The following is a 21,426-nucleotide window of genomic DNA, read 5'->3' on the forward strand; positions in this document are numbered from 1 at the left end:
ACCCCCAGCTCTCCATACATGTTTTTCAATAATCAGAAAAGAAAAATTGGAGACAATAATAATATTACTGCTATTAATAATAGAAAGACCTGTTGAACATGGACCATGCATGTGCCAGATACTGTGCTGAGCTCTTGACTTGCATTGTCTCATATCATCCTCATGACAACCTCACAGTACTTATTATTATCTTTGTTTTGTAGATGACAGAATAAAGTTCTAGGAGGTTAAAAAGAACTTTCCCAAGATCTCACAGATAGACAGTGGTAGAGCCAGGACTGAAAACCCCAGTCTATGTGTATCCAGAGCTGATGTTCTCAACCCGAGAACTCCGCTGCCCGCGGTGGCAGCCGATACAACTTCCTCAACCCTTGCCTGCCATTGTCTTGTGCAGGTTGCTATCACAACTACTCAAGTATTTTTAATTCTGTCACCCTCTATTGGCTGGTACCATAAGCCTCAGCTGATGGGTTTCAAAAGAAGAGCTCTTGTAATAAAAATGATGACTCTTTTTTCAGCTGGCAGAACTCAGAGTTAGGAATCAAGGACCCGAATAGTACACATCATTGCCATGGTTTAGTGCATGCTAATGTCTGCGTGCATGTCCCTATAAATTGGTTATTGCCTATGCACCAAGGAAAGCTCAGTGGTTTCTATTTTTTGGAAGTAAACTCTTTTTGTCCTTCAGTAAAAATACAAAAGGCCTAATCTGTTTGCAGGGAATGATAGCATCACATAGAAGGCACTGGCACTCTGGCAGCTAGAAAGCGTTTCCTTTTGAATTATACCTGAGGTGCGCTTACATTCCTTTCAGGATTGGAGACTATTACCTCTGCCTCCTGGTGAGAGGTTGACTGATGATTCCCACAAAGGATTTTGGAAACAGGTTTCCCTCATGGGCATCCCTGCCTACCCACTGGAACATCTCTCTATGAATAATTCTTTTCTTTCTGGCCAAAGTAGAGAATATTTTCAGAGAAGGAGTAGAAATGAGTTTAAATAACTAGACTGCAGCTGGTTTGTATCTGGCTATTTAGGTCATTTGAATATTATGGATAGTGGGTGTGTGCAGGTGTGTGTGTATGAGTGTGTGTATTTGTATATGTGTGAACAGTCACTTGACATCCAAAGCTTTTAGTAGTAGTCTCTGTACTGAGGGTTCTCTTGAATCCTTCCCAAGTGTAAAAATCATTCTTGCTGCTGTTTCTCAATCTGCAGCCTGAACCACCCTCAACCAACAAGTGGCAACTGGATAAATGGCTTAACAAAGTGACATCCCAGAACAAGTCTTTTATTTGTAGCCAAAATGAAACACCCATGGAGACTATTTCTCTGCCTCCTCCAATCATCCAACCAATGGAAGTCCAGATGAAAGTGAAGACGAATGCCAGTCAGGTCCCAGCTGAACCCAAAGAAAGGCCTCTCCTCAGCCTCATTAGGGAGAAAGTCCGTCCACGGCCCGCTCAGAAAATTCCAGAAACAAAGGCTTTGAAGCATAAGTTGTCAACAACTAGTGAGACAGTGGCTCAAAGGACAATTGGGAAAAAACAGCCCAAAAAGGTTGAGAAGAACACCAGCATTGACGAGTTTACCTGGCCCAAACCAAACATTACCAGCAGCACTCCCAAAGAAAAAGAAAGCGTGGAGCTTCCTGACCCACCAAGAGGCCGCAGCAAAGCCACTGCCCACAAACCAGCCCCTAGGAAAGAACCAAGACCTAACATCCCCTTGGCTACCGAGAAGAAGAAGTACCGAGGGCCTGGCAAGATTGTGCCAAAATCTCGGGAATTCATTGAAACAGATTCATCTACATCTGACTCCAACACAGATCAGGAAGAGACCCTGCAAATCAAAGTCCTGCCTCCGTGCATTATTTCTGGAGGTAATACTGCCAAATCCAAGGAAATCTGTGGTGCCAGTCTGACCCTCAGCACCTTAATGAGTAGCAGTGGCAGCAACAACAACTTATCCATCAGTAATGAAGAGCCAACATTTTCACCCATTCCTGTCATGCAAACTGAAATACTGTCCCCTCTGCGAGATCATGAGAACCTGAAAAACCTGTGGGTGAAGATTGACCTTGACTTACTCTCTAGAGTACCTGGCCACAACTCACTCCATGCAGTACCTGCCAAGCCAGACCACAAGGAGACTGCCACAAAACCCAAGCGTCAGACAGCTGTCACAGCTGTGGAGAAACCAGCCCCTAAGGGCAAGCGTAAGCACAAGGTAAGCTGTCCAAAGTGGCCTGCCAAGTGCTTGTGAGCAGTGTTTGTTTGTTGTCTAACTTGATCTTGAGCCTCATTTTCAAGGAAGCCAATGGCAGTGCATTGCAGATTTTGGTAAAGGTGATGATGCTTTCTGTGGGAAATGCAGTATTTGACATGACCAGAGAGGAAAAACTAGGAATGATCTGTAGCCAGTGGCAAGAGTATCCATTATGGCATATGAGGACTTATGATGCGTAGGACAGAAAAATACACAAGTGCTCTCAATGTCCAAATGCATCTTCTGGGGCTTCTTCATTTCTCTGGACAAACATTAGCATCTCCACAGCCCAGTTATACTCTGAGCCTCCTGGGTCCTACCAACCACATGTTCTGCCCAGCCTGCTGGGATCACTGACCTATGTGGTAGGCTTGACTTGGGGAAATCTTACCTGCAGGAGGTTACAGCTGAATTCCAAGGCTATAAAGAATACTCATTAGGTGAAATCCAGAGTGGCCCTTTTCATTTGAACTACGTCTAGAGAAATGGTTTGGTATCCAATACGCTCATTCTGTTGTATCTCCACATCTCAGGGTAGGATTTTTTTAGAGTGATGTTATCTCATGATGCTATTCAGGTAATCTTATTTCTGTCCCAGTGCTGTCACAGTGGCTAGAAAGGAGGTTCTCAGTCCTTTCTTCATTTATTCTGTCCCTTTCCAGGAAACACAAGATTCCTCATTGAGCTGCAGCCCCCACTGTGGCCAGGCCATCCTACTGACTAGGATGCTGCAAGAATGATTGCAGTCATCATTCAGATTGACTTTACAAGTTCCAAAACAGAGGGTATTCTCTCTGAGTTGCATACCGACATACCTAATGAGATTACAGTTTGAGCATCCCAAATCTGAAAATCCAAAATGCAAAATGCTCCAAATCTGAAACATTTTGAGCACTGACATGACACTCAGGAGAAATAAATGTTCACTGGAGCATTTTCAGATTTTGGATTTTTGAATTTGAGATGCTCAACTGGTAAGTTTAATGCAAATATTCCAAAATTCAAAAATATTCAAAATCTGAAACACTTCTGGTCCCAACTATTCTGGATAATGGCTGCTCAACCTATATTCCAAAATAGGGACCAAGAAGTCAAAGGCCTTTGCCCTACCACTGATTCTCCACACTTAGTGATGATGACAGTACAACCACAGCTGACAGTGTACCTTCAAAACAGCACATGCAAAAGTCCAAAGGTGTGCTTTGAACGTGGTTCATTTCCTTGCATGGTGCTCATTGTGTAAGCAACCTTTGTATGTCAGCCATGATCCCCATGCTGCTTGGACAGGATTTATGTTACATTCAAGTTACAATATCAGTTTCTAGATCACTCATTTGTGGAGGCATTGTTGATGGGAGAAGTGTCCAAAATTTGTATTAATAGATTCTCTTTACTTTTGTCGTGAGATTCCCATGCCACTCAGTCTTTACACAGAGGTTCAGATCACACAGTTCCACTCTCCCAAATACCAACTTCTTGGTAGGACTAGGCTAGGCAGGTTGATTGCTTTTCTGTCTGATCAAAGGTGCACATTTTACTCTCCTACCTAATCTAGAAGTTAAAATAAAAGCGAACTATGTATCTTGCTCATGTTTTTAGTGTATAAAATATGGTTATCTGAATGGTACCATGCATTTCAAGCTCTGTGTATTTTTTCCTTGTTAAAGCCAACAGAAGTTGCAGAGAAGATCCCTGAGAAGAAGCAGCGCCTGGAGGAGGCCACAACTATCTGCTTGCTCCCCCCTTGCATCTCACCAGCCCCACCCCACAAGCCTCCCAACACTAGAGAGTGAGTTTGCCCTGTCTCTGTATGATGGCTTGGTATGATTGTTCAGACTCCTAAGAAAACCTGATTGAACCTGTTTGGGGGATCCTGCCCCAGAATACTTCAAGGTAAAAAACAGGAGTCTCTCAGTCAAGGCCTGACAGCTGTCCCTGGCCACTGGTCTAACAAGGGTGTGATGAGGGGTGGAACATAGGCTGCCAGAATTGGGGTGACTCCATGAGCTTTTAGCAACATTTCTTTACTGTAATTCAGATTTATCACTAAAATTAGTCAAAATGAACTTTTAGCACTCAGTGAAGGGTAAAAGGAAGTAAATAAATTAACAAGAAGCATCAAGAGAAGCCCTATCACTTTCACCAGATCACTTGCTTCTACCCAACGTTCAGTTCTGATGGTGATTACCCAATTTCCCTGGAAAAGCAACTCCTTGATCTTGACAGAATGAGGCAACTGCTTCCTCTTTGATGTCATTACTTAACATTGATATGAATCTTGAGGACCAGTAGCTATGTCCAGAATTCCACAGAAGCCAAGGGAGTGAAAACATAAAATGCCGGCTTTTCCTGACACAGAACCGTCCCAGGACGAGGGCCACTCCCAGACAGCTCATCTCTCTGGCCTCCCCAAACGTCATTCCAAGGAGCTGGCACCCCTTTTTCCTTCTCTCTCTGTGTGGAAGGTTCCAGCACCCATCAGGAGGCCTCCTGGCACCTCCTCACTCAAACAGCTTGAGTCTTCTCCAGAGAAGTCCTGCCTTCTGTTTCTGCCAAGCATGTGACCAAGTTATTTCTGTCTTATAAATATCACTTAACTAACAATCATGTCAGCTACTTGAACCATTCTGTCTGAGTAATTATTGTCATAAATTCATTCAATGTTAGAGATTACTTCCATCAAAGCCCAGTTTTGGAGCCTATTAGCAGCCCAGAACAGAGAGGCAATCTGGCTAACTGCTGCTAACAATTGATTTCACAGATTACAGTTTAACATCAGTGATATGGCATCAATCTGCTACAGATAAGATGTCGGAAATAAGTTATCAGCTTACATTTGTCTGAATCTTTGTTGTTTTGAGATGAAAGGAAAGAAAAGATCAATTACCACTAGATCTGGTTTAACTAATAAGGAGATTTGGGTCCTGGGCTGCTCTCTCCCTGAGGATCAGTAGTTATTGGTGAGGTGTGTCTGTATTCTCTGATATAACTTTGCTCTGAAACATCCCTTCACATACATACTTGAAGTTCTCAGAACTAGAGACCCTTCCAGTGGAGCAAGCTGACCCCTTCACCTCAGGGTGGATGAGGCATGTGAGGAGGCATGCTCCCCTGATGGTCAGGCATGGTCATTCCAGAGCCCTCCTCCATTGTTTGCAAGGAAGAAGTACTAAAATGGCATAGCTATGGTGGCATTGCTTCCTCAGTTTCCAGGCTTGGACCAATTTGGGCCATCCAGCCTTGCCACTGCTACATTCTCTAGGTGACCCAGTGGCCTGTCACTTTCCCCATCTTACAAAAGAGAGATGACCAAGTATTACATAAAGGTCTAGTCATTTGAGTTGGTTCTTACCAAATGTCATGCTCAGGGTTGGGGTCCAGCCCCAGCTGAGGTCTGAGGCAAGTGTGTGGATGTGGGGCAGGGAGCTGGAAGAACACTCAAAAGACAGCAGGTAAATGAGACATAGCTTTATTCAGCAGCTCCTTCACAGGGTGAGTGTTACATTTATACATTACACAAACAATAGTGGCTGACAGCCAGGTGGTGAGCTTCTCTATGTTACGTCTTCATGGCTATGATTATATAAGACGTGGGACTGTGTGCTTGTGCCCCAATCCACTGAGTCATCTAGGCTGTTTACTTCAGCCTATGCCTGCTGCCCTATGTCTGCTTGGCTGTAGCACAGCCATGTTCCTTACACCAAATGGTGTCTTTAATCCACTATCTTTACAATGTCTCTGCTTTTCTAGTAGGTAGGAAAGCAGTGTTTCCCTTGTAGCATTTATCGTTCAGAAAGAGCCTCAACCAGTTTCTTATGCCCATCAAACAGATGAGTTTTCTCTGGAAAACTTTCTGGAGTTGAGGAAGAATAAAGCAATAACTGACCTCTTAGCCGTCTCCTCCTGGGAATCCTCTCCTCCAGCTTTGCTTCTTTGTGCCTTATTAACCTTTCAAACAAAATGGAAGACAACATTCACTTTTCTAAATGACTATTCTAAACCTAACAAAGATTCCACACCAGACTATGACAGCTATAGTTCTCCATAGTTCAACAGAAGGACTCTCCTGGACCTCCCCTTCTTTTTTAGAGCTGGTACCTTCAGCAGGCCCTCTAAGAATTGAGTGCAGGTGGTGATGCTCTTCTTTTCTCTACTGTTCTCCTCTGGCCTATTGGAAGAGGTACCCAAAGACGCAAAAGCTGTTTTTGTAGTTGGAAGTCGTAACAATGACTGAGTGGTCTCTAGAAAATGCTCCCTGGGTATCTTTCACCAAAGAAGTCTTTAAAGACCCCATGGTTCCACATCACGACCAGGCAGATGTAAAAGGGCCAGGTCACGGGCGCTCACTGTACAGAATGCAATGAATCCCCGCTGGCTGGTTTAGTGGCAGACAGGCAGGCATTGAATGACTGTAGTTGCCAATGGCAAAGTAACTGCCTCTCAGAAGTAGCTCTTTCCCTTGCAGCCCCCAGTTTCTTCTCAGGCAGCTCAAGTAGTGGGGGAGTAGTTACAGCTAATGAGACACCATTCACCTCCTGTAGATGCCACAGCCATACTTGACATCCACACATATAAATTCCCAAAGGCCTGGTGCCGTTGTAATTATTACACTTAATGTGATCTGCTATTTGTGGAGCTTCCTCATGGACAAGAATCTTGATCCATATGTTCACCATCATTTTAATCAGGCATCACTAGTATTTTAAAATGGTTATATATGTCAAAGCAATTTTTAAAATCCATTGGAAAGTATTTTTAATTAATTTTAATCAATTGAGGTAATGACAGAAGCAGTTGTGTTTTTTCAGTTTCACTACACAACAAAAATTAACATAGGGCCACATTTATGAAACAAAAGATGGAGAAGATGACACATATTACAACTGGCAAATTTGTGCAACACAGTGGAAGTGGGCCAAGGAGTCTGCATTGACTTCTATTTCAGGGAATCAGACCACTTGAATGCTTGTTCATCTTTGATTTGTTGTTTTGAGATATTGTAAATCTATATTTCTAGACACTGACTGAAATTGACCAAGAGGAAAACATAAATTCTTGTTGACTTAATTTGCTATTGAAAATTGTAGTCAATAATCATGAAAAGTAAATAGCTGCACAGTGCAATATTAGTTGTCTAAGAAAAGATTAAAATTCAAGTAATCTTCATTGATTTGTCTAAGACAGTAACTAAAATGAAAATCCATGACCCAATTACCATGTTAAGCAGCTAGCATAAGGTTTCACTTGTACTGTTTTATTTGAAGTCTCAGACTATTTGATGGTGCCCATTTAATGGGCAGATAAATCAGTTTGAAAGCATGGGAGTACTTTTAAAATTGCAGATGTCTAATGTGAATATGACGAAATAATATTTTTAAATGGAGTTTTGTAAAGTGGAGTACATCAGTACTTCAGTATAACAATTTAAGGTCAGAGGCTCATTATGCTTGGCGTTGGAGTAGAACATTCTGTATATACAATTTGCATTGTATGTCACAAAACTATTTAGTGCATTATTTATTTCTAAGTAACGCATAAGCATAATATTTCTTAAGAAAATATTCTTCCACTGATTGTTTATTGTGCCATTTATTGCATGATTGTGCAGTTAAGTCCTAGGGCAAAATAAATAGGAACCATCCTGGAAAATGATGGGATTAAAGTCTTCGTTGTATTTTCCATAAAAATCTAATTAACAGTAATCTTGAAAAGTTGAAAATATCCTACCGTAGCACACTCCATTAGACATTTACATTTGTCATGGAGTTCTGCTGCAAAGACATGAATTTATTCTTGGATACATATGTATACATATATCTATATTTATATAGAGAGATATCTGTATTTATATAGATATCTATATCCATGTCTACATGCATTTTTATATATACTCTTCACCATAGGCAGAGGGATAGCAATTGAAATATGACTTCAGCTGACAGTACTAGCATCATGGGGAAAATCAGAATAAAGAAAGAGAAGACTTTATGACACCCTACACTTCTTGTTTTCCACAGAAATAATTCATCCAGGAGAGCAAATAGAAGAAAGGAAGAGAAACTATTTCCTCCTCCACTTTCCCCACTGCCAGAGGACCCTCCACGCCGCAGAAATGTCAGTGGCAATAATGGTCCCTTTAGTCAAGACAAAAGCAGCTCTGTGACTGGACAAATCACATCTACCAAACCTAAGAGAACTGAAGGCAAATTCTGTGCTACTTTCAAAGGGATATCGGTAAATGTAAGCATCTTGGAAGAAATACTGTAATTGTCAGATAGAAACAAGTTAACCCAGCTCATCTAACTTGATCATTTGGGGATGTTACAGGAGGAAGGGAGGAAGATGCAGAGAAGAAGTATGAGAGGCCTGTGTATACAAACACACAAACTCTCCATTATTTCTCTTTGTATAGTGCCTAGTATATTGTCACAATTAGGTGTTATAAATGCTACAGATGTTATTATGACACTGATAATGCTTAAAAGAATCTGCAAAGTCATTTCCACAAGGGCCAAAATCTACTGGGTAAACATGATAAATATATTAATATTTGCTCCTAGAAATATATCATCCTTCTTAGGGGAATCATTAGGCTTCTCTGATAGCAGTGAGCAACCAGTGCCTCTTCTTAGGCCGTTCTTTCTTTCTATTAATGATTTGAAATCTGGGAGACTTTGTGGTATAATTTTTGCCTTACCCTGTGAGTTAAGACACTTAACTCTCAACTTGCATAGTGCTAGCACTGCAACAAATTTGCTCTATGACTCTGGGCCAATCAGGAACATCTCTGAGATAATAACATGAGTGGATTTGACTAGATGATCTATAAAGCTTCTTCTAGCTCCAAAAACGTTTGCAATTTTGTGCTCGCAGAGTCTTCTCTATTCCATTTAGGCATGAAGTCCTGTTTATTGACTCAACGGGTGAGTAAGTACGGAGAGATAACATTTCTATATAACTTACATGATCATGGCTGAATTCAGCCATTTCCAGTCAGATGTGCCAGGACTGACATAAATGCCAGGGTTCTTGCCACACATCTTGGCCATAGAGACAAATGCCACTGTCTTGGGCTGGCCTAACTATTTGGTCTAGGCCAATCTGACTGTGGCAGTGGAGACATGGAGGTGGCTTACAAGTTTTTTATGGCTCTGTTTCCTTTAAAATGTTTAGGATGAAAAAAATATTTGTTTTCTTCGTATCCATCATAGCAATTTGTAGATGCATAGGTTCTCAGCACATTTATATCAGTGAGATCTAGGTGGTAATAATTATTTCATATTCAGAAGGTCCAGGATCAACTGTAAAAGATCCACATAAATATAAGAAATACATTTCACATTTGGCTTTTATCTTTAAAGTGACCCTGTTGACTATGGCAAGTGTCCGTGCATACGTGCATGCATGCACTCAGCAAACACTGACGGCACTGAGCTGTGGGGTGGAGGGACAGTATCATAAATCAGAGATAGCTCCAGTGTTCAAAGAGCTCTCAGTCTAAAGTGAGCAATGAGACATGTGCTCAAAGGACTAGAATGTAAAATAGCTGGTGATTGGTGTCTTAGGGCAGGGATAGAGACGGGTCTCTAAATGGTCCAAGGAGGATTAAAGCACTTCTGGCTGTAGGCATAAGGTAGTTTTCCTGGTGGAGGAGGCGTTTCCTGAGTTGGTCCTTAATAGATGAGTGGGGTTTAAAAATGAAGGGAAGTGGATGAAGAAGATGTGGTCTATCCACAAAAATGGAAAAGGAAGGAAATCCTGTCATATGCTACAACATGGATGAACCTTGAAGACATTATGCTAAGTGAAATAAGCCAGACACCAAAGGCCAAGACCATATGATTCCATTGACACGAGTTCCCCAGAGTAGTTAAATTCATAGAGACAGAAAGTAGAATGGGGGTTGCAAGGGTCTAAGGCAAAGGGTAAATGGGGAGATACTGTTTAATGGGTACAGAGTTTCAGTTTTGCAAGATGGAAAGAGTTCTGGAGATTGGTTGAACAACAGTGTGAATATAATTAACATGACTGAACTGTACACTTAAGAATGGTTAAGATGATAAATTTTATTATATGTGTATTTTACAATTTTAAAATTTTCAAAAAGCAACAAAAATAATAAGTTGAATAAATTATCACAAGGTGGTAAAGAAAAAAAAGAGAGAAATGAATGGAAGGCTCTTTGAAATCCAAAACTTCACATGTCTCAAATCAGGAAAGTGAAAAAAGCAAGGGCACGTTCAGTTCGGTTGAAACTAGGGTTCATGGAAGGGAACAGTCGCTGATTGCACAGAAAGCTGCAGCCAAATCAGGTAGGGCCTTGAATGCCAGCAAAGGAGCTTCAGCCTTGAGTTTGTATTTGAGTGCAGGGCAGGGAGATGCTAGGAAATTTGTTCAGGAAGCTCAAGCTAGCAGACAGCAGAATGAGGGTGGAGGCAGAAGCTAGCTCAAGGGCTGGGAGTCCAGACAGGAGACTCTTTGTTAGTCTCAGTGAGAAGCCGTGAGGGCCTGCATTTTGAGGCTTTGAGGGAGAAAGGGACAAATTCGAGAGATATTGGAGAGGTACAATTAATAGGAGTAATTAACTGCAATTAACTGTTAATTAAAGATGAAACGGAGCAGTGGTTTTCAAAAAGAGTTTTAGGAGCATTATCATTGTTCAAAATGAAATAATTTACGGAACTTCAATATATAAAGCTGATTAAAGCAGAGCAGCTCAGGTGAAAGGAAAGGTGGGGAGTCTCTACCTTGCCGGTTTCAGTGCCCCTAGCCCAGATACTACTGCAGTTCCCTGTGTAACTGTGCCAAACTCAGTTTGGAAGCTCTATTGACACTGAGAAATTCAGCTTTGATAACAGGGAAGACCATCCTGCCATTAACAGAAACAGAAAACTGGTTTGATTAGTGATTTGGTTTGCCAAAAATTTGAGGTGCTAATGGCCATGTTGGTGGAATTGTCCTAAGATGGTCACTGTAGGCTGGAGCTTTGGAGATTGGGTAAGATTGAGGTTTCCATTTGGGTGTTACCTACTTATTGTTGAATCTGTGCCAACAACATATCATATCAAGAAAGAAGAGATCTGCAGAGTGAACTTTGGGGAACACCAACCTTAGAGAGATACCAATTCAGAAGAGCAGAAGGAAGACAAGGCACCATGGGAAGTATGGTCAGAGAGAGAACAGTCAGGAGAGTCCTACGGTTGCTGGGGGCGGGAGGGCAGAGTCAGCCACTTGAACACAGCAGGTGGTCTTGTGATACCACACTGTCACATAATTACAAATCTTACCACCTCCTTTCTCCATCCTCTATATAGCAATGACAGTTCAAAGCAAAGCCCTTGTAAGTATTTTACCCATTTGATTTTGGACCTGGTAGAAATGAGGCTTCACCATCCCAAGACTTCAAAACAAAATAGAGACAAACTCACATTTCATTTAGCTAGAAACCAATCAAGCGCCTCACATGAACAAAAGGGCTGATTCAACCTCAGTTCAGCCAGGGCAGGGATGATTAGAGTACAGTTTCCTGGTATTTTGCTGGACTGTATCCGGTATTTTGCAGAGTGACCTGAGGATGTTACTTACCCTAGAGAAAGCTTCTGGATTGGTTCCCTTATCAAAAATACCCACATTGGGGTCAAGGGATTTATTTAATATCTCTATCTCTCCCTCTCTTCGTCCATGCATCTCTTCCTTTCTCCCTCCCTCCTCCTTCTCTCCTGTCTATATTCTTCCTTCCCTTCTCCCTCACATTTACCACTGGATTTAGACCTTTGCCGTGGCTGTCTTAATGGGATGGTGGAGCTATGTAATCGCAGCACCCGATTAGCTTGATGTTTGCTGTCATCATAGAACAAAAGCTGGTGATTCATGGTGTTCATAAAATATCCAGGGTCACCTATTTATCCTCAAGCTGTGTGCATTGTTTTCTTTTTCTTTTTCTTTTCTTTTCTTTTTTTTTCTTTTTCTTTTTTTTTTTTTGCCTTCTTTCTTAACGTGCTTGACATTCAAAGCATTTATGACAAGATGTTTTAAAAAGCTGGACCTAATGGAAACTATTTGTACTCCTTTTTCCCAGGAGGGAGACACTCCAAAAAAGGCATCCTCTGCCACCGTCACTGTCACCAATACTGCTATTGCCACTGCTACTGTCACTGCTACTGCCATTGTCACCACCACTGTCACAGCTACTGCCACCGCCACGGCCACCACCACAACTACTACCACTACCATTTCCACCATCACCTCTACCATCACTACTGGCCTCATGGATAGCAGTCACCTGGAGATGACATCCTGGGCGGCTCTGCCCCTTCTATCCAGCAGCAGCACTAATGTCCGGAGACCCAAGCTCACTTTTGATGACTCGTATGTTGTTCCAGATTATCATGGACAGTTTGGAGTAGTGAATGGGAGGGGATGGGGGTAGCATGGCTTTTCTAGTGCTATGCATGTGTCACCCCAAATAAGACCTCAGCATCAAATCCTATACCCTTTAAAGTACACCCCACCTGCTGCATACACACTCACCACTCTGTCCCCACCAAGAAATGTTTTTGTCCCATTTTAATTATGCAGCATTGTTACTGTTCCAAAGGCAGGTGCAAAGGCAGGTTGTTTTGTCCTTTCCTATCCATGTCCTCACATATAACCAATACACAGATTTATAGCCAGGTTTTGTTTGATCTATTTGGACAACTGTAATGGTTGGGGTTGGAGGATGTGGTTATTTATCCTAATGGGCCATTATGTACTTCAGATTTCATTTACAGTATTATTTCAAGGTTGGTTATGATATGAATGACAGCATTAGTCTGCCTTTTTCAAGGCATTATATGGGAATAAATTTATAGCAGAAAAGATTTGATGATTCAGTCTTTTAATGAAAAGATGAAGCATTGGTTTCTGAAAGAGCTTGTTTTGTTTATTTAGGGTTCACAATGCTGATTATTACATGCAAGAAGCTAAGAAGCTGAAGCACAAAGCTGATGCACTGGTAGGTTCCCTTTTTCTCATTGCTTTGTTCCAAACAAATTTTCAGTAGCATAGCCCACACCTGCCTGTCAGCACATTGCTGCCCTGACACAGGGAGATTTGAGCTGGTGAATTACTTAGCTCTGTAATTTCCAAAGTTCTCAGGGCTTGGTTATCATGTCATTTGTTTTCCCACTGTTCTTCCCCTTGCCCCAACTTCAGAAGCTCAATGGCATATACCATAGTCATTATCTTTCAAGTGAATTTGAAATGACTTATGAAACTTCCCTGGAAATGATGCGCTTTTTGGGTCCAGTAAGCCAGAAGTCATGTGAGAATGTGAGAGTTGTTTAGAGCTGTCTAAATGGCCTCAAAAATTGGCTTTGGGAAAACTAGGCCTGAGGAAAAATTCAGCTCCTTGCTGCATTTGATGACATGTTTTCAGAGTGAGCCCCACAGTTAGGCTGGGGCCCCAAGCAGAGAAAAGAAATGCTGTCATCTGGATTTCTCAAGATACTTTACCCAGCTGCCTCCAAAGGTTTTAGCCACCTAGATCAGTGATAAGCTCAACATTTTGAGTTGTTTGATTTGGTTGAGGCTCCTAACAGTGGGTCTCAACCACACATCACATGGGAAGCTTTAGAATAACTCTGATGCCTACCCCATATCCTGGACCAATGAAATAAGAATTTCTGGGACTGGGACCCAGGAATGAGTATTAAAGCTCCCCAGAAGATTCCCAAGTGCAGATATTTGAGAACGACTGTCCTAGGGAAGGCCCTAAATTCAGGCTTCTCACTTTGACTAAACCTCATTGGGTTAAAAAATAGCATCCTCAAACACTGCATTGTGTCCCGCTAGGACTTAGTTGTCCCAGTAGTGTTTTATATTGGGAATGCTGTGATGAAATACCATGACTAGTATGTGGCCAACATCAACTGTCCATGGTCCTTACATCTGCCTTTTCCCTACTTTCTGTCATTTCCCTGCTGTGGTACAAATTGCTTAGTGTCTGCAGGTAACCTTTCTGTGGTGTAAATTGTTCCTTAGAAACAATTTTCCCCTGCTCCTGCAGACAAAAATGACAAGGCAGGCTGGGTGCTAACTCCATTGGAGATGCCTGGACAACTGTACCTGTGACCATTGTATCGGTGATGAGAGATTTGAAAGGCACTGGATGGCAATGCTGCTGCCTCAAAGACCAAAGGTTTTCTCTAAATGTCCTCAACTCTATGGCACTACAGAGCACTCAGGTGCTCCTAGGGTTTGCCATCTGTCAAAATTGGGGTTAGGGAGCATACACATGTTCCTTTGACAAGCTGTTACATGAGCTGATGAAGACTTGGATGTACACAGGAGACCATGTAAATGAAATGTTTGAGGAACTGAGAAAAATCAGTGCCGCAGACATATATACATATAATTATGAACTAATAACACTACATTCCAAGGTTGTGTTTACATATATGTCTTTCAAGGGATCACATTTGGTCTAATCCATTTAGAATATGCATTCCCAATTGGGGAGACACTGCCCCTATGGGGGCAAAAATTGGATTTGGAGATGGGGTGAAAAAGTTTTAGTTATTGCAATGGGGTGTGACCCTCCAAGGGGCCACAGGGCATAAAGAGAGAATAAGTATATTTTTTGTATTAAAATTTCATTGAAGGTACGTGAAAAAATACAGTGATCCCTCTGTATCTATAGAGGATTGGTTCCAGGACCCCTTCGGACACCAAAATCCTCAGATGCTCAAGTCTCTGATATAAAATGGCAATTTGCATATAACCTGTTCACATCCTCTAATATACATTAAATCATCTCTAGATTACTTATAGTATCTAATACAATGCAATGCTATGTTAAGAGTTGTTATAATGAGTTGTTTAGGGAATGATGACAAGAAAAAGTCTGTATATGTTCAGTGCAAATGGAGCCATTCATTTTTTTCTGAATATTTTTGATTTAAGATTGGTTAAATCCATGGATGCAGAACCCACAGATAAAGAGAGCTGATGGTATCTTAAAAATTTCTTGGTGGTGGGGGGGTGATATTGAAAAAAAAGGTTGAGGAACACTTAGAGGAATGATATTTTTGCTAGGCTTATGTGTATATTAGCCTGGGAAGCACCCTTATAGTTTAAGCCACTCATTTTATGGATGGGGAAACAGTCCCAGGGGTGGGGCATAACTTGACTATTAATTGGCACTATGGTCATGTAATTTTCTGTCTGGACATCAGCTACTCCTAGGGAAGAAGGGCTTTAGGCTAGGTGATCTTTACAGATCTCTCCAGCTATTGGGTTATGAATGAAAAGTCACTTTCAGAAATCAGGATCTAAGAACAATTTCCAAATGGGAGAGCCAGTGAAGCCAGATGACGTAAGGAAATTATCTTGTAAGGCAAAAGAGAAAGGACCTGGTTTGCATATATGTATACAAGTTTTCACGAAATCAGCTTGAATTTTATTGAAACCGGTATTTCTCCACAGTAACTTACAGAAAGAAAACCACAGAATTCCTGCAGCTCATAAAAGCTGAAGAACATTTATTGTAAAAAGTCATTTACAATAAGAGATTCTGCAGGACCTGTAGCTAATCATTTTATGGTTGTACTTAATCCTTTGCTAGAGACAGCTACTCTGCCATTTTGAGAATTGAAACTTTCACAGTTGCATAGAAAATATTTTGATAAAAGGTATACAAGAAAATTAAAATAGCTAAATCTGCATTATATTCCTTCTTTTACATAAAATACCATATTAGTGGAATTCTTACATCCTGCTGTCAAAAATTGAAAATGTTAAATCCTGTTATAAAATACTCACTATAAAAGTGTCATATATAATATTCATTACACATAAAAAAGAAATCAGTATGTCTAAGTCAGTTTAATCATGACCATTATCAGAGCTAAAACCTTTGCAATAAAATTTTACTAAACTAAAATATTTAGTAGTACTATATTTTTTGGCTTTTTGACACACTATTTCAAACTATCATTTACAATGAAAGTGATGTGATTATTGTCAACAGTCATACTACAGCTTCCCATTTTTCATGACAATAGCATCAATTTGTTAATCTTCTCCTGAGAGTGAAGTTGATGTGCTCACAAAGAGTTCTAAAGCAAAAATGTATGTGTTCATTGTCCATGAGACTTATAAAAAGCAGCCCTTAGTTGCAAGTACTGTCTATAGGACACTACAATGATGGGATAGTTTAGTAAATTTCATGAATAGAAACTAGTTGAGGCAATGATTTGGATCAGGTCCAGCAAAAAGACAACAATAACAGCAACAACAAAGCCAGAAACTATATATGACACCCTGCCTGCATTTTTCTCTTCTCAGCTAGCCTTGGTGTCATGACGATAGAACCTTAAGCTGGTAACTTCATTGTTAAGACCAATTCATACATTGTCTTCTGTATCAGGGTTTCTTAGCCTGGGCACTGCTGACATTTTGGGCCAGCTCATTCTCTATTGTGGGAGCTGTTTTGGGCATTGCAGAAGTTTATAAGCGTTCCTGGTCCCTGTTCACCAGATGCCCCCTCTCCCCAGGGGTGACAACTGAAAGTGTCTCCAGACGTTGCCAAATGTTCCCTGTGGCAAGGGGGCAAAATTACCCCCGTTTCAAACCACTCTTTTATATGAAGGAGAAAAGAGAGAGTATCATCTTGACGAGTCATCTTCCTGTTTCAGTTCGAGAAATTTGGCAAAGCTGTGAATTATGCTGATGCCGCCCTGTCCTTCACTGAATGTGGCAATGCCATGGAACGTGACCCTCTGGAAGCAAAGTCCCCATACACCATGTACTCTGAGACTGTGGAGCTCCTCAGGTGAATGGCCTTTCTGCAATCATCTTCCTACACTCATTTCAGCTAGAATCAGAAGCTATGCTTTTAAAAATTTATCATTTCCACTTATTAATAATTTGTCCAAGCCATCCTCTTAGAAGTCATCATAATTAGTTCTTGCTATTTTATTAATATCATCGAAAATTTATAATTGATGGACATTGATTTTATAAATTATCTCCTCCAGAAGTTATCATGTAAGTGTTATAATTTTCAATATTCGTAACATTAAAATGGAAATGTAGTGGGTAGAAATAAGTATCATCATTTTACCATTTAGCATTGACTTGTCTTTTCAAAGGTGCAGTTTTATAATTCAAAAAAAATGGTGCTCTCAGGATTTCTATTACAAACCATGTTTTCTAAGAATTTTTATCTTGGTTATTAAAAAGGGAGGGGGCACTGTTCCAACTCGGAGTTGGTGTTTAAGGCTGCAGGTGTGGAGTAGACTTTCTATGCGTCTGGAATTAGGGAAATAGATGAGGTGGTAGTAGGGGCTGGCGGTACAGACGAGAGGATGAGAATAGGAGAGGGGATATTAACTGCACACATTATTGGTTTCATTTATATTTTAAATGAAATTTTCTGGCTGTTGGTCTTGGTGGTGTAGAAATTCTGGGTTATCAAAAAATTCGTAGAAGAAGAAATAATCCATTCTGGTGTTATCCAGTGATTTGCAGATATTTATACAATAATTTAATCCACGCCTGAATAGTGAATAAGCACCATCGTTCAGTAGATGGACTAAATAATCACTTTTGATTGATTGAGTAAGCAGTTTTTTACCTGAAAAGTCCTTATGTCCAGTTCCATCTGGCTTGATTAATCAATCATGCCAGGACTGGTTTATACTATCTTGCTTGTATCTGCATTAACTGTTACAAATCTGAGGATATTTGTACCTAAATCTTCAAACATTGGACAGATTTAGTGTGTAGATTTTCCCAGTGACACATTCCAAAAGATAAAAAGAACTTTTGTGTTTTTTTAAAAAAAAAAAAAAAAAAGCAACTCTGCTGACATAGAATCAGAAGTTTAGTTAGAGCCACAAAAGTAGGGTGATTATAAGGGCAGCTCTAGCCTTGCCTGCTGAGCCAATCAGCCTTCTTTCTCCTTGCACTGCTCTGAAATGTAGGCACCGAGAAAAGTGTCAAGTAGTTCTCCTTGACTTACTTTATATACTGTGAAAGGCACCACCACCATTCTGTAGCTTTCAAGAAGAAATTGATTGCTCAGTGTCTAGTAAAAACTACCTGTGATTTTGAAAGATACACAAGATGAACATACTGGCAAAAATTATAAGGATTCAAAACTGAAGGGAAACATTAGTGAACAAACACAGGGACAATTCATGCTCTCTATTCATTCAAAAATGCAAATTAAAAAAGGCACTTTTTAAATTAACAAGAAAACGTAACAATGTTAATATCTAGCATTAAAAACGACAGCAAAAGAAGGCCTAGCAGTGAACTAGACCTCTCCTATGCAGCTGGTGGGAATGGAAACTGATTATTGTAAATTGAGGGCAATTTGGCATTGTGTAGGAAAAGCCATACAAATGAGTATTCATATCTTTTGATCCAGTACTTTAACTGTGGAAATCTGAGTTTTCTCTCCTGAAGAAAACAGTTGTAAAGACTAGAACAAGTAATCGGTATGATGTTCAATTTGACATTATATATAATAGCACACAATTGGAAGCACACCAAATAATAATAGAAAAGTAATTACATAGTAGGACACTTAACAGAATACTTTGTAGCGATTGAAATACAACAATGACAGAGACTATGCAGCCACACAAAATACATTTATAATATGATGTTAAAATAAAATCAAGCTGCAGAATAACATGCACACTATAATTATGATCATGAAAAGTTTGTATATGCATCTGAACCAAACTGGAAAGGAAATGAAATCATAGCTGTAATAAGTGAGTGAGACTATGGGTGTTTTCCCTCTCTGCATATTCTTCTTTCTTATTTTCTTTTAAGAAAACACGTGCTGTCTTAAAAATATGAAAGTAAAATACAAATTTCATTTTGTGGTAAAAGTGCTATGTGAATCATTAAGTAATTTTCTTTTAATTATTTGAAAAAAGTTATTTAGGGAAAAAGCATGATTTATGTTTCGTTATATGCTATTTTACTTCCCATAGAAGTTTATTTCAATGAAACCTGAAAGTCAGTGGAGAATTTACAAGCATTCCCTTTAAAGTCAGTGCTTTTAAACTTTATTTTGAGGTAATTGTAGATGCACATGCAGTTGTAAGAACTAATACAGAGAGTTCCTGTGTACCCTTCACCCAGTCTGCCCCAATGGGAACATCTTGCTTAACTATATTACAGTATCACAGCCTGAATGTTGACATTGATACGCTCCAAAGACTTCATTCAGATTCAAGTAGCTTTGTTTTGTTTTGTTTTGTTTCCAACTTCACCATTTTTGCATGTACCCGTTTATGTCTTCTCTATTTTTTACTTTTTTAATACTTTCTGTAAATTACATGTGTGTATAATATTTTTTTAATGAGAGGAATTTCAGTTGGGAATAAAATGAGTTAAAGCAACTAGGTCTTCTGGTCCATTTAAGCAATTGAAACTCCACTATCAAGTCACTTCAAATGTGGTTGCAATTAGAGAGTGAGTGTAATATGAACATAGTTTTTAGTACTGCAATATTATGTTGAAGAAAGTTTTATTACTCTCTCCCCGACAGTATGCTGGCTAAAGAGAGAGAGCCCCATTTTCTTCATTCAAGTAATTATAGTTGCTCTGAGCTCTGGGAATCTGCAATAGAAATGTATTTGTGAAAACAAGTAGGGCATCACAATGACTTGACATTTCAGTGATCCAACTGTCAAAGAAAGCTAGATTTATTACATAATAAAAAATTCCTTTGCTTAATATTGCAACAAAAGAAGGGACCCACATTAAATGTACAAGTGCCTTTCTTGGAAAATGTTCACTCAACACAACTAGAGCAATAACCAGGAGAGCAAGGCGGCTAGAATGCTGAGGAGGCCAAGTCTCAGGGGGTGAGCCTAGGCTCCCAGTGTTCTGTGGGGGAAGGCTGCTGAAAGTGAGGAGTCAGGCATGCCAGCTCAGTGGCCCTGCAGGCTTTCCATCACCTTCTTATAAATGAGAACTTTCAACTTCCTTCTGCCACACTGAACTCCATTACTTATTCTACCACAAATACCTGTGAAATTGCATTAAAGCTCAGACAATGATTTTATGCAATGAATTGATTTTCAAGAGTCTAAATGCCCTGAATGGAATGTACTTGACTAGAAGAAAAAAAAAAAAAGGGAACTACTCAACCTTTTATCACCCCAGTGCAGAACAGTAACAATTAAGGAGAAGAGAAAGACAAAATATACAAGCATCATAAATTAAGGGTGCTTAGACCTTACAATGCTATGAAATCGACCTTCATTAAAAAAAAAAAAAAAACACTTTCATTAGGAATATATTCAAAACCTGAGCCATTAGAAAAGACCTTTCAACTGTGTGATTGAGGTCTCCATATGCTCATGTCAGACATAGTTGTATATTATTTACCTAATCTGTCATAAACTGAACTGAAACTGACATTCTTGTCCAGCTCTCATTGAAAACCAATCATGTTGTTTAGCTACAGTGTGCCTAGAAACAGTATTTTACCAGCATTTAGACACACACACGCACACACACAAAAACTCACAATAATTCCATAGCATTGTCCTAAGGCTCATGATTTCACTGCCTTCTTCAGAGTTGAACTCTGTATTTCACATGAGTCCTCTTATGATGTTTTGATCCCGATTTTGTGTGTGTTTTCGGGGAAGCATGCTTTTGCCCACATGCACTACTCAGTCCTCCTGCCCAGAGCAAATGTGGGAATAACTCATTCAGGCAATCAGAATACCAATGATTTTGGGCATTTCTGAAGGGTAATACAGATTCCACTTTAGCTTTTTCTTTCTCTCCAAAGGTATGCAATGAGGCTGAAGAACTTCGCAAGTCCCTTGGCTTCGGATGGGGACAAAAAGCTAGCAGTACTATGGTGAGTCCCATGGAGGCCACAAGGAAATTGCTGAAATGTCATAGAAAGATTTGAAAACTCTAGATCAACTTAAGCTGCTTACCCCAGATCATTACTCTTGTTTTCCATTAAACTATTAAAGGATAACTAATGGATTTCTTCAGTCGCTGACTAAACATTTACTCTCCTAATTTATACCCTTATCAAAATGGAATTTTAATGCTTGCCCCTTCCCTCTTTAGAATTTCTTTATTTACTTATGTTTCTCAATCGAACCATAGGAGAGTAACTGCAAA

At 40.0% G+C, this 21,426-nt stretch overlaps 1 protein-coding gene across 5 annotated transcripts in view; it reads left to right on the forward strand.

Moving 5' to 3' along the window:
• Nucleotides 1–21,426, forward strand: part of AFF2 (AF4/FMR2 family, member 2) — a 513,696-nt gene that overhangs the window by 476,059 nt on the left and 16,211 nt on the right. For 4 of the 5 annotated variants that reach the window (XM_011930287.1, XM_011930290.1, XM_011930288.1 and 1 more), the window contains 7 exons: nucleotides 1,219–2,229; nucleotides 3,936–4,057; nucleotides 8,286–8,508; nucleotides 12,347–12,636; nucleotides 13,201–13,264; nucleotides 16,947–17,083; nucleotides 21,080–21,151. In XM_011930287.1, the coding sequence (XP_011785677.1) occupies nucleotides 1,219–2,229; nucleotides 3,936–4,057; nucleotides 8,286–8,508; nucleotides 12,347–12,636; nucleotides 13,201–13,264; nucleotides 16,947–17,083; nucleotides 21,080–21,151 (1,919 nt within the window). The remainder of the gene's footprint in view (nucleotides 1–1,218; nucleotides 2,230–3,935; nucleotides 4,058–8,285; nucleotides 8,509–12,346; nucleotides 12,637–13,200; nucleotides 13,265–16,946; nucleotides 17,084–21,079; nucleotides 21,152–21,426) is intronic. The other variant, XM_011930289.1, reaches the window with a different exon arrangement.

Source organism: Colobus angolensis, unplaced genomic scaffold, assembly GCF_000951035.1.
Source record: "Colobus angolensis palliatus isolate OR3802 unplaced genomic scaffold, Cang.pa_1.0 Scaffold85, whole genome shotgun sequence".
Lineage (NCBI taxonomy): Eukaryota > Metazoa > Chordata > Mammalia > Primates > Cercopithecidae > Colobus > Colobus angolensis.